This window comes from Cetorhinus maximus, chromosome 10 (genome assembly GCF_964194155.1).
Source record: "Cetorhinus maximus chromosome 10, sCetMax3.hap1.1, whole genome shotgun sequence".
NCBI lineage: Eukaryota > Metazoa > Chordata > Chondrichthyes > Lamniformes > Cetorhinidae > Cetorhinus > Cetorhinus maximus.
The window spans coordinates 93,501,669-93,515,201 of NC_135888.1; the positions used below are offsets into that span (position 1 = coordinate 93,501,669).

The following is a 13,533-nucleotide window of genomic DNA, read 5'->3' on the forward strand; positions in this document are numbered from 1 at the left end:
GTTAAGGCCGGGAGGAGTTGGACTTTAAACTTAAGACTACAAGATTGCGGAGAGTGTGGTATAATATATAAACATGGGGTTTTCCATTGTGTTAAGAAGTTAAAGGGGGAATATCTTTTCTGTACTTTAGTGTATTAGTTACCTACTAAGTAATGTTTAGTTATTGTCGGCCTTAGTTGATTTGTTACCGTAAAAGTCTTAAAACATGAAATCTTGTCATGCAATTCTTTGCCTTGGTCACTGCGAATTGATATATTTTTTAAAAAGTTACCAGTCTCTACAGGGATCATAATACATCTTACAATACCATGTGATACTGCACAGAGAGCAACACATCTACAGTACAGAGACACAAAATGCATTTTTTATTTCATTGTTTTAAACTTGAAGTCTTTGATTGTCTGATTTCAGAGTTCTCACTGTAATAAAATCAGATCCTCTTTTATATTTGAAAGGAAATGAACTCAGGAACTGTGCTGTGGTTTGTGAAGCAATTTCCTCCTGACACCCTGCTTAAATTGGAACATGCTGCCTTTGTGCACACCAGAAATCAATGGAAAATAACAAATATTTACTCTGCAGTCTAAAATTATTCATGCTGCTGGTTTGAATAAAGAGAACAACATCAAGTGGCACTGTGATCCACAGCAGGTCAGCATCTACGCCACAGCAAAGCTTGTGAAACAGAATTCAACCCACAGTACACTTATGTTTTTTCCTTACAGCAAGAATCTCAGGGCAGATATTTAATATTTGAATTGTCCACAAGGCAAAGCAAGTAGCACAGCAACCTGCATGGATTTTAGATTTCACAGGCCAAACTATTGTTTTGGTTACTGTAAATTTCAATCTTTGGTAATACACATCTATTTGAGTACACTCAGTAAAAATGTGAAGTAACTACAATAGGTACCTCATATTCTGCAGTCCCTGTCCTCGTCTTTTACACTCAAACTGTAGATTATGCAACAATCCTTTGGCCTGAATCTTCTGGTTGGTGTGCGGGGGCAGGCCCCACTCACCGACACGTAAAATGACGTGCGGTGATGTTGGGCGTAAGCCCCGACGTCACCGTGTGTCATTCCGGTCTTCAGTTTGGCGGGCATGCACCAGAGTTGGCTGCGCGCCCACCAAACTGTCAAAGGCTTATTAAGGCCATTTAAATAGCAATTGAAATAATTAACAGGGCTGCCCGTCCAACCTTAAGGTTGGCGGGCAGGCGAAGAGCCCAGGCGGCCTTCGCATTTTTCATGGAACCTCATCCACAGGCGGGATGAGGTTTCATGAAGAGTTTATAAATGTAATGAAAATTTTTAGTAAAATTCATTGACATGTCCCACTGTCACATGAGGGGACAAGTCTGAATAATTTTTAAAATTCTTTTTTTAAGTTTTCCAAATCGAATTAATCTCCCTGAGGCAGCTCCGTGCTTCAGGAAGATTGCTACGCTCTTTTGCGGGCATGCACGAAAGAGCACAGGCACCGACTCTCCCTCCTCCCCCACTGCACAGGTAGCGCTGAGCGCTTCTGGTTGCGCATCACACTAGGCAGGCCTTAATTGGCCCGCCCACGCAAAATGGTGGCACGCAGCTGATTGCAGGCAGCGATCGGTTATGCGCCTGCCTGTGCCCGCTCCCGAACTGCCCGCCCAATGGGGAGAAAATTCTCCCCTTTATTACAGGCTTGTCCAAACTTTTCAATTGGCGGGGGCCACATTTCCATTTTTTCTCACTCAAGGGGCTGACGAGCAAATATTGGAAATATAAGGTTTGGCACAACATTAAACTGAATTTCAAAAAAAATATTGTGGTATTAAGAAAATAAATAACTTGCTGAGCAAATATAAAGCAATGTCAAAGCAATAAATTGTTAAGCTGAAAAAAAGAGCAATTAATAAAAATGACCAGAGTGTGAGACGGTCAGAATGTGCGTGTCCGGCTCACTCCCAGCCTCAGGGTGCTCCTTCACTCATCCTCACCCACTGTGTGAGTGGAGAGTATGTGTTGGTGTGTAGTGGTAAGAGCGAGTGAGAAACCTGAGACTGGGAGTAAGGCAGACACACACACACACACACATGCGTAGATACACACACGCGCACACACACATATGTACACACACTCTCTCACTCTCAAACACGCGCACGTACTGGCTTGAATTTTTCCGATGACGGGGTCTCACTTCCCGCCATCCGAGACTCCAAGTGCCCCATAGCCATTTCAGGCTGAAATGATCATTAAGTGGCTGCAAATAGGACTTCCGACCCACACTCGGGAGAAGTCCCGCCTTTGAGAGCTGTATGGCAGCTCTCCAGTCCCTGCAGCAACAAGAACTGCAGTGGACTGGTAAGGAAAGGCAGGAGGATGCCTGAAGCTAAGTCCGGGCACCATAGACCCAGGTAAGTTTAAAAGGTCCCAGGGCTGGAAGGGTAGGGAAGGATTAGGTGCAAAATGGGTGATCGGAGTTTGGGGGAAAGGCCAGAGGCCAGGGTGGGAGGGAGGTCCAGAGACCACCAGACCTTAAGGGGAGGAGGGCGCCCAGTTTCAGAAAGGGGCTTCTGATGGAGGTGCTCACCCCCTCCTTTCCTGACCAGGATCTAACTCCGTTGATTTTCAGGCTTCCCCCATGCAACTTCAATCCTCCCGCCAGCCTAAAAATTGAGGCTGGGCAGGAAACGGCCCTTAAGGGCCTCAGCTGGGGCAAGGGCGAGGTTCCCATCCAAGGCCTTGCCCGCCCCAGTATAAAATCGCTGTGTAGTCAGGGTTGGCGGGAACCCGGAGGGAATCCCATCCCTACAATTTCATGCTGCTCCTCCCCAGCTAAAAATCCACCAGTGGGGGAGTGTAAAATTCTGGCTACAGATACACACACACAGACGCACACCAGCTGGCTTCTTCCCGACACACCCTCCTCTAACCCAGTGTCTCACTTTGGGGCCTCACAACCTGCCTCTCCATCCTGGGGCCCGGCAGCCAGCCTCTCCTTCTGGCCGCCCATGGCACTCTTTCCCTCCACCCCTCCCCCCACCCCACCCCACCTGAAAGAACACCTCTTTCTCCCCAGTAAACTCACCGCCACTGGTATTTGCTGCTCTTCCAATCACAGACAATTTCTCTCCTGCGTTTGCTGCATCAGCAACAAATGCAGGCGAGGAGTGGCCTGCGATTGGAGGAGCAGCTCCTTGTAACATCTTTCACTCCAACTTACTTGTTTGACCGGCATTTTGAAAACTGTCTCTGTGGGGGCTGCATAGAGGGGCTTCAGGGGCCGGATGTGGCCCGCGAGGTGTGGGTTGGACAAGCCTGCTTTATTAGATCATAGCATTTTAAATTTATTTGGAAAGTTAAAACTTATAATCCTTTATATAATGTCAACTATGTTTGTCTAAAATGAAAATAACTGTCTTATACAATGATAATGCTGCATTGTGAAACAGCATAATGGTGCATGGAGTTTCCAAAGCATGAACTGTAATATCTTGTATGTCAGAAGCATCAACCTTTCATCTCAGTAAATTATATTATTTAATACAAGGACAGTTATGAGATTGCAATCAATATTTTGAAGAGTTCCACAAATCTTCACATCCTTAGGTGGATCATCCTATGAACTGTTATCCTTTTTGCCTCCGAGTAACTAGTTTAGTAACTACCAGATTACCAGTCATATTATGTAATTTAGATCTCAAAACTGTGATGAATAACCTTTTGTCAAATTGATTTGCAAAGGAAACATTAGATGGAGTATAATGGGAACTATTAGACAGTGGTCATTTTAATAAACTACCTATTATTTGGCCATTTGGGTGAGCTTATGTTTTGCCGAGATAAAGATTTATTCATGTTTATGTATACTATAAGTTATTAAGCACTGGAGTAGGTTTTTGGCTAGGCTATTCAGTAGTGCATCCCACCACTGGGATGTTGCAAATGACAAGTACCCCTGTTACCTCATTAATTTCTGCCTCTTTCTGTTGTCTTTTGGAGAGAGCTACTTATCCTGGGGTACCTTGCCATGATGCCAGTTACACTCTTGTTCCTCACCCAAATGGCTATTTTTCATGTGCAAGTCTAGGGGACGGAGGATCACTCAACTACTTGACTATAGGGCTTCACAGTCGAGCCCAACACTGACATTCGTACACAGAAGTGACTGGGTAACAATTAAGAACAGGGTCTTTTGTAGTCACAGCATAGGGTCACCGGATAACAGTAGGCTCCTCATCACCATTTAATTAACGAAGTACAGTTCAGACTTGAATTTGGAAAATTGCTAGTTTTTGTTGGGCTCAGGGCCATATAATTCAGTGCATTCAGTCACTTAACTATCAGGAAAGCCATAAGGCACCTTCTGCAACTCAGAAATATTCATATTCAATCATGAGGAGAAATATGCAATGTGAAAGGATTACATTAAGATGAGACACAATGAAAAGCATGAAATTGCTGAAATAAAAATAAAATAGTCCAATTCCTTTGGACTTTTACTATAAATTGTAAAATGGAAATGTGCTTCAGTAAACTTTTTCAAATTGATTTGATGGTTCACTTTATTTCACATTCTGTACATGATTTTACTTTGAATTAAATATTCTAATTTATAATTCCTGGTTTAGACTCTGAAATTGGGCTTCATAATGCTTAACATTTGGGCGCCAAAGATGCTGCTCAGGAACCAAAATGAGTCCAAGGCACACACATAAGGTTCTACAGCTGTCATCTCCCCAGTCGTCGCAGCCTCACTGGATGCAACGGTCACTGGCAGAGGGGCGGAGGAGCTGCTGCCCTCATCCAGAACACACACACACACACACTCATCTGCCATAATTCGTGCTGGAAACCATCTTGGAATGTGCACATATAACTTTCTCTGTAAGTATTTAGGTGAGGCAGATCAAGAAGTCACCAGCTATACCATTTTGGAGCTTAATGCTCCAGCCAATGCCTTCCTTATCACACAGCTGAACACATTTTAAGCAGCAGGAAGGATGAGGCATTGCCAATCAGAGTCGACTTGCCAAACAATCAGCACCCTTTTTGCCTGTAGTACAAATTGTTTTGATCGTTTGAAATTTGGCTTTCTTGTGTTTGTCCTGATGAGTAGAAGATGAAAAGGTTTGACAACATGTCTCTCTTTTCAGCAATAAACTTTTTTTTCAACAGTATTCAATATTCAACAGATCATTAATAGACAAGTATGTTAAAGACCTCGCAACCTGGTGGTTATCATGAACCTGCAGTTTATGTAAATCAACAGATTTGCCATGTCAATGTATGCTGTTACCACCTTTACCATATTCCCAGACATGAGTATGATAATTAGCCAGACTATACTTGCCTGTACATTCACTCTTAAATAATCACTGCAGGGTATTGTTATACAAAGAAGGTAGAAAATTATATGAATATTTTTATGCTTACACGTGGGTTTATTTAAAGTAACACATCCAATCTCCCTTAAGCTTTCACCAATAGATGTGGCCTCCAATGACATGTAAATGATAAATGTTAATTTCTGCAGAGGAACCACACCAGACTACAGTTAAATCGGATGAGCCAGACATGAAATTCCAGTTATGTTGAAGTCCTCAACCGTTCCCACCAGCAGAATAGCAAATCCCTTAGAACGATGCCCATGATAAACTTAAATTATGCACTGGCTACTCCAGATTAGCTGAATTTGTCTAAACTTGTCATATGACTGTGCCAAACAAGCAGAGTGGAATTAGGTCACAAAAGAGTGTGAAATCATAGAGCGCTGGGCAAGCCATCATTTGACATCAAGATCTCCCTGTGAGGGATGTGCAAAACCTGTGAGTATGGCTAAATCTGTGAGAAAGTTATAAGTGTTTTTGATTGGGGAAAAGGTGAAGTTGATACAGCAAAACCGTGGTGTGAAACGAAAGGCGGACATCGCAAAGGAATGGGGGATTCCACCATCAAGTTTGTCCGCCATTATGAAACACAAGCAAACATCTTGGAATAGTTCCGCAATCAAGTATTCTCTCCAGCAAGGAACAGAATAAGAATGGCTGCATATCCCGACATTGAAGAAGCTCTGCTAATGTGGTTCAAGGCAGCTTGAGCAGAGAACATACCCGCCTTTGGTCCAATCCTGCAGGAAAGGGAAGTCACCATGGCAAAGAAGCTAGGCCACATGGCGTTGACCTGCAGTGATGGATGGCTGGACCGATTCAAGACAAGGCACAGCATCGTCTTCCACATGGTGAGGGTACAGCAGCAGTGACTGATGACTGGCTTCAAAATGGTCTCACCCATACCTCAAATGTCTCAGAGTGCTCTTGGGTGTTTAAGGTGAAATGTGGTGGAAAGTAATAGTGGAAAGCAGAGCAAGGCACGTGTCACAGCTGCGCCAACATGGACGGCACTGAAAAACTGCTGCTTCTTGTGATAGGCAAGTCAAAGAAACCATGTTTCTTTGTGAATGTCAAGACACTACCCATGCAGTACAAGACTAACAAAACTGCCCAGATGGCCTCCGGCCTTTTTCAATACAAAGCCTTAGCGTTTTGCAAGGTCAGGTCATTGTAAAGTGTAAACAAGTTTAATAAAGATTTTTCACACATTAATTGTTTGCTGTGTTTTCATTTGACATTTGAATCTGTTGTTTTTGACATAAACTGCATCTGTAGGAATATCAGGTTACAAAGGCCAAGACTTTCCAGCCCTGCCTGCCGCCAGGATCTTCCAGGTCCCGCCAAGGCGGGGCTAGAAAATCCTGGCCATAGAGACACGTGCATGTGGGAATGGGGTCTCCTCAGCAATCACCTAACATGAATTTGGAGGCAGCTCCCCTGGGATTCGACTCATCGAGATTTGATATATTGCGTCAGCAGAATTATAATCCAGTGTAGTTTGAGAATGAAATAATTCTGCAGAACAGTAATATAAGTTACATTGTGACTCAAACTACATCTTTTTTAAACCACAATATAAACCCTTTAAGCAAAAATATGTTTTTAGTATAAATGAAACAAATGGAAAATTACTGATGGTCTGAATTTGTGGTCATTTGGAAATGACCCTTGCAACTTTTTAATTCACTTTATTTTCTCCCTTGTGCAATTCTCCACATCATAGGCCTCCCTAGCTGAACCAAGAGCTGCTGGCTGGCTCCCAGCCTTTAACTAATGCTACTCAAAGGCTGTGCAACTGGAAGGTTCACAGAAATAGCCTGGTGGCTGGCTCTTAGATCTTCCCACAGTTCCAGGGGACAGGCACTTTGCTTGTACTCACTGCCTCCCCAGCAGCATTATTGAATTATTGGGACTGAAATATTAATGCAGAAAGTATTGTTGGTACCAAACGGAATCCAGCCACTTTGTGGCACAACATAGTAGAATTTTAATGTGCCACCTATTTAACTCCTAATGCAGTAGAACACTGCCTATCCAAACTGGTCAAAAAAGTAGACTAATAATTTACTCGGTCAAAAATAATATCTTAGATTTTTGATGCAAAAGCTACCGATGGCTACAAAGAAAACAGAAAAGTAATGTGATCACTCATTTACTTCTTCAGTCAAGAGGAAGAAATGTCATTTGAATAAAGTATCATGGTTTAGAGTTAGTAGAAAAAAACAATGACTTAAGTCAGGAGTGTGAATTTCCGTTTATACACCACAACACAGAGAAACAGATTGCACCAATGTTGATGGAATGAGCTCCACCTCTGCAGCACAATTAAAATTTTAGGCATGTTTGTTAAACTTGGGAAAGATATCAATCATTGCACCAGTCGCAGTTTCAATGTCAGTTGTCCATAACTAAATTTATAGTCCCAATCTAATGTTCATTTTTAAGATGTAAAGGCATCCTTTGGCTGGCTTACATTTTGCATTACTATAAAATAAATCGCTAGTAGTCCATTGTGCCAACAAACTGCACGATTAGAAAATTCTCTTTCCAAAGCTAACACCCGTCTACCACCACCCCCCCACCCCAAACCCTCCAGAATAATTAAACCCTATTGGTACCTAAATCCTAGTCATGTAGGGTCAGCCCAGTGGCATAATGCAATGATATGCTAATGTGCTGTACCACAGAGTGACAAAACATGGGTTTGTGTCTACAGTTCCTCATACTGTGAATTCTCAATTTCTGCATGACTTTATCTAAGAACATAATAGTGTGCTTGCAGAAAGCAGCAAATATTTTTAAAATTGTCTATATTTTGTACAAGTTAATAAAATACTTCAAATCTTGTGTAAATATTATTGGCATTCAATACATCAAATAACCGTACAGATTTACCTCCTAGTTTTAACCCTGTTATAGTACATCTTTATGTTCATAAAGTAAAAATCCTCACTATTTCTTATCAAAAGGCAACCTGTAATAGGACATTTTAAAACATCTGAATAAGAACCACTAAAGAATAACAAAAGTTTCTTGTCATCAGGGTACAACTGACTTAGGCACAGTAAAGTATTAGGAAGGATGGACTGCAAAGCACACCAACCGCTTTGTAAGGTCTGTTTGCCTCCAGACAGCACTCCACTGGGCAGCATTCCGGTTGGAGTCAAGCCTTTTAAAGTTAAAACACTCTCGCTCTCCTCTCTGAAAAAGAGACCAAATCAGTGTGATTTTTACTGTGTTTCACCCATAAATTTCTTCTTTAAACGTCCTACAATTATAGACTCTGAATATAAGTGAGCCACTTACTATTATTTTATTAAAAATTTTTCAAACACTTTAAAAACATTCATTAAACTTCATCCCGCCTGTGGATGAGGTTCCATGAAAAATGTGAAGGCCGCCTGGGCTCTTCGCCTGCCGGCAGCCTTAAGGTTGGACGGGCAGCTCAGCTAATTGCTTTATTGGCTTTTTAAACGGCCTTAATAGGCCTTTGATAGTTCGGCGGGTGCACAGCCGACTCAGCTGCATGCCTGACAAACTGAAAATCTAAATGACTCGCCGTGATGTTGGGATGCACGCCCGATGTCACCGCACGTCATTTTACACCTTGGCGAGCGGGCCTCGCCCCCGCACCCTGACCAGAAGATTCTACCCCAGGATTTGGTTGAAATTCTGATCCCAGCAGAATCTGATATTATGGCTTGACTGTGGACAGATGTCAGAAGTGACGTGATTTCAACAAATAGCATGGGTGGCTTGAACAGTTTTGTGGAAAAAAAATTATAACATAAATAGTGCTTAAAATGTCAACAGGATTTTTTATTCCATACGCTGAATAGCCTCCTTCTCTGCTATAACCATTCTATGATCATTACAGCGCTAGCGTGTTAATGTTTGTTCCATACCAAGATCACAAAAATGTGCTAAAAAATCTGGTAAAATGCACTGCAAACTGGAGTGTTCTGTGCAGTTCTGGGAATGCTGTGATAGGAAGGGCCTTTCGAAAGGTCACAGCAAAGATTTGCTTAAGTCATATAGTGGAGGTAATAGATTGTAGTTAAGAAATTGGAAGATGTGAGGAGATTTTCCAAATTATGAAAGATATTTTGGGGTAAATAGTGAAGGATTGTTTTCGCTGCCTGGTAGATCGATATCAGGAGGCAAGACATAAAATTATTAAAAGAATGAAGAGGAAAGTTAGAAGAAATGTTCTCACATAGGATTATTGGAATGCTAACTGGCAAAATTGAAGCCTATAGCACTGAAGGGCCAGTGGCTATGTGGAGTCAAAACTGGTTGATGAGATAGAAAAAATGAATTGCATTAAATTGCTGTTTTTGACTAGAGTGATGTATAAAGTGATATTTCCAAGGGTTCAGTACTAGATCCACTGTTGTTGTTTTATGTACATTAATAACTTGGACTTACAGATGAAGAGAACAATTTTGAAATTTGCAGATATCATGAAACTTGGAAATGTAGTAAAAAGGGAGGAAGATGGTAATGGACTTCAAAAGGATATTGTTGGCTTGGTGGAATGGATGGACACAATGGATAAAATTTGAAGCAGGGAAGTATGAAGCAATTCATTTTGTTCAGAAGAATGAGGGGAGGCAATATGAACTAAATGGTACAATTTTAACAGAGGTGCAAGATCATAGAAACCTGGGGTGTATGTGCTCAAGTCTTTGAAGGTGACAAGATAAATTGAGAAGGTTGTTTAAAAAGGCATACAGGATCCTTGGTTTAATTTCTAAATAGGGGCAAAAGCATGGAAGTTATGCTAAATCTTGATAAAACTCTGGTTAAATCGCCAGCCAAGAATTGTGTCAAATACTGGGTACCACACAAAGAATGCAGAGGAAAGTTACTAGAATAGTGCCAGGGATGAAAGACTTCAGTTACATGGAGAGACTAGAGAAGTTGTGGTTGTTCTCCTTAGGGCAGAGAAGGTTAAGGGAAGATTTGATAGTGGTATTTAAAATCATAAAGGGTTTTGAAAGGGAAAATGTTTTCAGTGAAATAATGGCCAGTAACCAGGGAACATGGATTTGAGGCGTTTTTAAAAATTCATTCATTGGATCTGTGCATCGTTGGCTCGGCTAGCATTTATTGCCCATTCCTAATTGCCTTGAGAAGGTGGTGCCTTCTTGAACTGCTGCAGTCCATGTGGTGTAGGTACACCCACAGTGCTGTTAGGGAGGGAGTTCCAGCATTTTGACCCAGCGACAGTGAAGGAACAGCAATGTATTTCCAAGTCAGGATGGTGAGTGTCTTAGAGGGAAACTTCCAGGTGGTGGTGTTCCCATGCATCGGCTGCCCTTGTCCTTCTAGATGATAGTGGTTATGGGTTTGGAAGGTGCTGTCTAAGGAGCCTTGGTGAGTTCCTGCAATGCATCTTGTAGATGGTACACACTGCTGCCACTGAGCATCAGTGGTGGAGGGAGCGGAGGTTTGTGGCTGGGGTGCCAATCAAGTGGGCTGCTTTGTCCTGGATGGTGTTGAACTTCTTGAGTGTTGTTGGAGCTGCACTCATTCAGGCGAGTGGAGAGTATGTCATCACATTCCAGACTTGTGCCTTGCAGATGGTGGACAGGCTTTGGGGAGTCAGGTGAGTTACTCACCACAGGATTCCTAGCTTCTGACTGCTCCTGTAGCCATAGTATTTATAAGGCTAGTCCAGTTCAGTTTCTGGTCAATGATAACCCCCAGGATGTTGATAGTGGGAGATTCAGTGATGGTAATGCCATTGAATGTCAAGGGTGATGGTTAGATTCTTGTTGGAGATGGTCATTGCCTGGTACTTGTGTGGCACAAATGTTGCTTGCCACTTGTCAGCCTAAGCCTGGATATTGCCCAGGTAACCAACAAAAACTGGAAGTCCTGCTGTGAGATCTGAGGGACTGAAGTGCTGTTTCCCACTTACGAGAGGAAGAAGACAGCCTCTCAAATCAAGCAGGCCTGAATGGAAGTGACAAAGGAAATAAGGAGCAGGCGTGTGGCCCCTCAAACCTGGATATAGTACCCAAGAGGTTCAAAGACCTCACCAGGGCAGGAAAGGTGAGTGGCATCCCACCTTAAGGTGCCAACCACCACACTCTGAATTTCCCAGCAGTCTCTTGCATAGCACTCCTCAGACCAACAAACATTGCAGGTTCACTCATTACTCTCTCTCCATGTGCTTCCTCATATCCCTATCAAAACAGCCAACATTTACAGTCACCCTCATCTTAGTGCTATCTCACACTGTCACCGTTCACAAATACTGTCCTTCCCTCTTCTCCACACATCCATTTCTCACACTTATAACTCTTTGCTTTCTCTCCTTTCAAAATAAAACACAGAACTCCAGGGTGACGCAAAGAACTGAGGGATGACCAGCCAATGATAACCACCTTGACAGTCACTGGCAATGCATGCCCACCAGGGTCAGAGTGAAGGAGATCTTATACCAGAAAGCAGCAAGTGTCAGCAATGACCTGCTGTGAAAGCCTGAGCCTCATGAGACACTGGTGCTCAGTCATATCGAGAGAGCTGATCCTGTGCCTTTAGGTTTTGTGTTTGGGGTATATTCTTCTTCGGGCTGGATCTGTATCCATCCTCTGTGTCCGTGGGAGGGGCATTTGGCTGAGCAGAAGCAAGCTTGTGTCATTGCTGGTGTTTCTCCTGCTGCTGTAGGTGCTACTGCTGTTGTCGTTACTGCTCCTCTGTCGCTCATCAGGGGTCTAAGTTAGAGCTGCATAACCTGCTCCCTGGCTGCAGTGAAGGATGACAGCAGAGAAATGCAAATCAAGGTGAGTAAAGTACGAGGTATGTGCAATGACTTTCAGAAAGTTGGAAGCTACCTGTGAAGCAGTGGAATCTAACAAATAACATAAACAAACCTTTTGCATAGGCAGCCCAGCAGTTATTTAGTTCCAATGTTCAAAGGCTTTCCAGGACATCAGTTTCAGTGAGCAATGGCTCCCACTGTGCTCTCATCTTATCTACCCTGGTAAATTCCAGACTATTTCAGACTTGATGAGCTGAATGGCCTACTCCTGCTCCTATTTCTTATGAATGCTGGGTTAAATTCACAACTAATGGCCTGTTTCTACATTGAAGTGACTGACTAACAGCTCCATAATCGTTTTCTCCTTGCCTCCAAATGCCGCCAGTTAAACCCAGAAGTGGGCGGGATCATATTGGGTTCCCACCTGATGCCACTTGTCGGAGTTTTAAACTCCGGCTCATACCAGAACCTGTCTCCCCTTGGCAGTCAAAATTCTGCCCCATATATCATTAAAAATGGAGTTGAATGAAGCATTTGAAGAGTGAAAATGTAGATGTCAGCGTATATATGACAGGGAAATAGTAAATATAGTAAATCGTTCCAGTTAAGAAATCAACACTGGGCACAGTAAGTGGAATGACTTCTTTCTGTAATTTCTATAATTGTATGCATATCTGAGATTGGAAAATAAACATCTGCACCTCTGAACATGAGAAATACATGCATAGACAAGTTTAGTTTCAAATGTTCTGCTTACTACACACACACACACACACACACACACACACACACAAATATACACACACACTGAACATACATAAAATATTGATTTGTGTTGAGTAGGATGTTTATCTAGGAGTCTGCTAGAGCAGTCCATTTCAAATATAAGATTAAGATTCATGAAAGTATGCTAAAATCCAAATGGCACTTTGACTGCCACTTGCAAAATTCTTAACATACGTTTGGGTGAACAATGGAATATTTTTCAATTATTCAATACCCAATTTACGCTTTGAGTATTATTTCCAAAAATTATATTTAAATAATATCCAATTAGTGGATTAACTCAAAAATAATTAATAAAATGATGGAACACAGTTTTTTAAATCATTTGTGAATAATTTTTGATCTCTTTTGAAGCCCCTTAACAATGACAGTGTTGGAGTGAACCGCTTAGAGATTATTGAAAAGTACTTGAATAGGAATAAAAAAAACTGGCTGAAAAATCTGAGAACATATAATCTTATGAACTCTTACCTGAGCACAGAAAATACTCTAGCCATTTTGCCAATGGCTCGAATTTTATTCCTGATGACCTCTTTACGAGCTGCAGCTGCATTTGCTTGGAACAAAACATATCAATTTGGTTCAGAAAATATAAGCTTAA

At 42.1% G+C, this 13,533-nt stretch overlaps 1 protein-coding gene across 3 annotated transcripts in view; it reads right to left on the bottom strand.

The window, feature by feature from the left end:
* The window catches only part of LOC144685840 (protein phosphatase 3 catalytic subunit alpha-like), a 492,753-nt gene that overhangs the window by 34,007 nt on the left and 445,213 nt on the right, over positions 1 to 13,533 (bottom strand). For all 3 annotated transcript variants that reach the window (XM_078550784.1, XM_078550785.1, XM_078550786.1), the window contains 2 exons: positions 13,404 to 13,488; positions 8,478 to 8,575 (listed from right to left, as the gene is read on the bottom strand). In XM_078550784.1, coding sequence (XP_078406910.1) covers positions 8,478 to 8,575; positions 13,404 to 13,488 — 183 coding nt within the window. The remainder of the gene's footprint in view (positions 1 to 8,477; positions 8,576 to 13,403; positions 13,489 to 13,533) is intronic.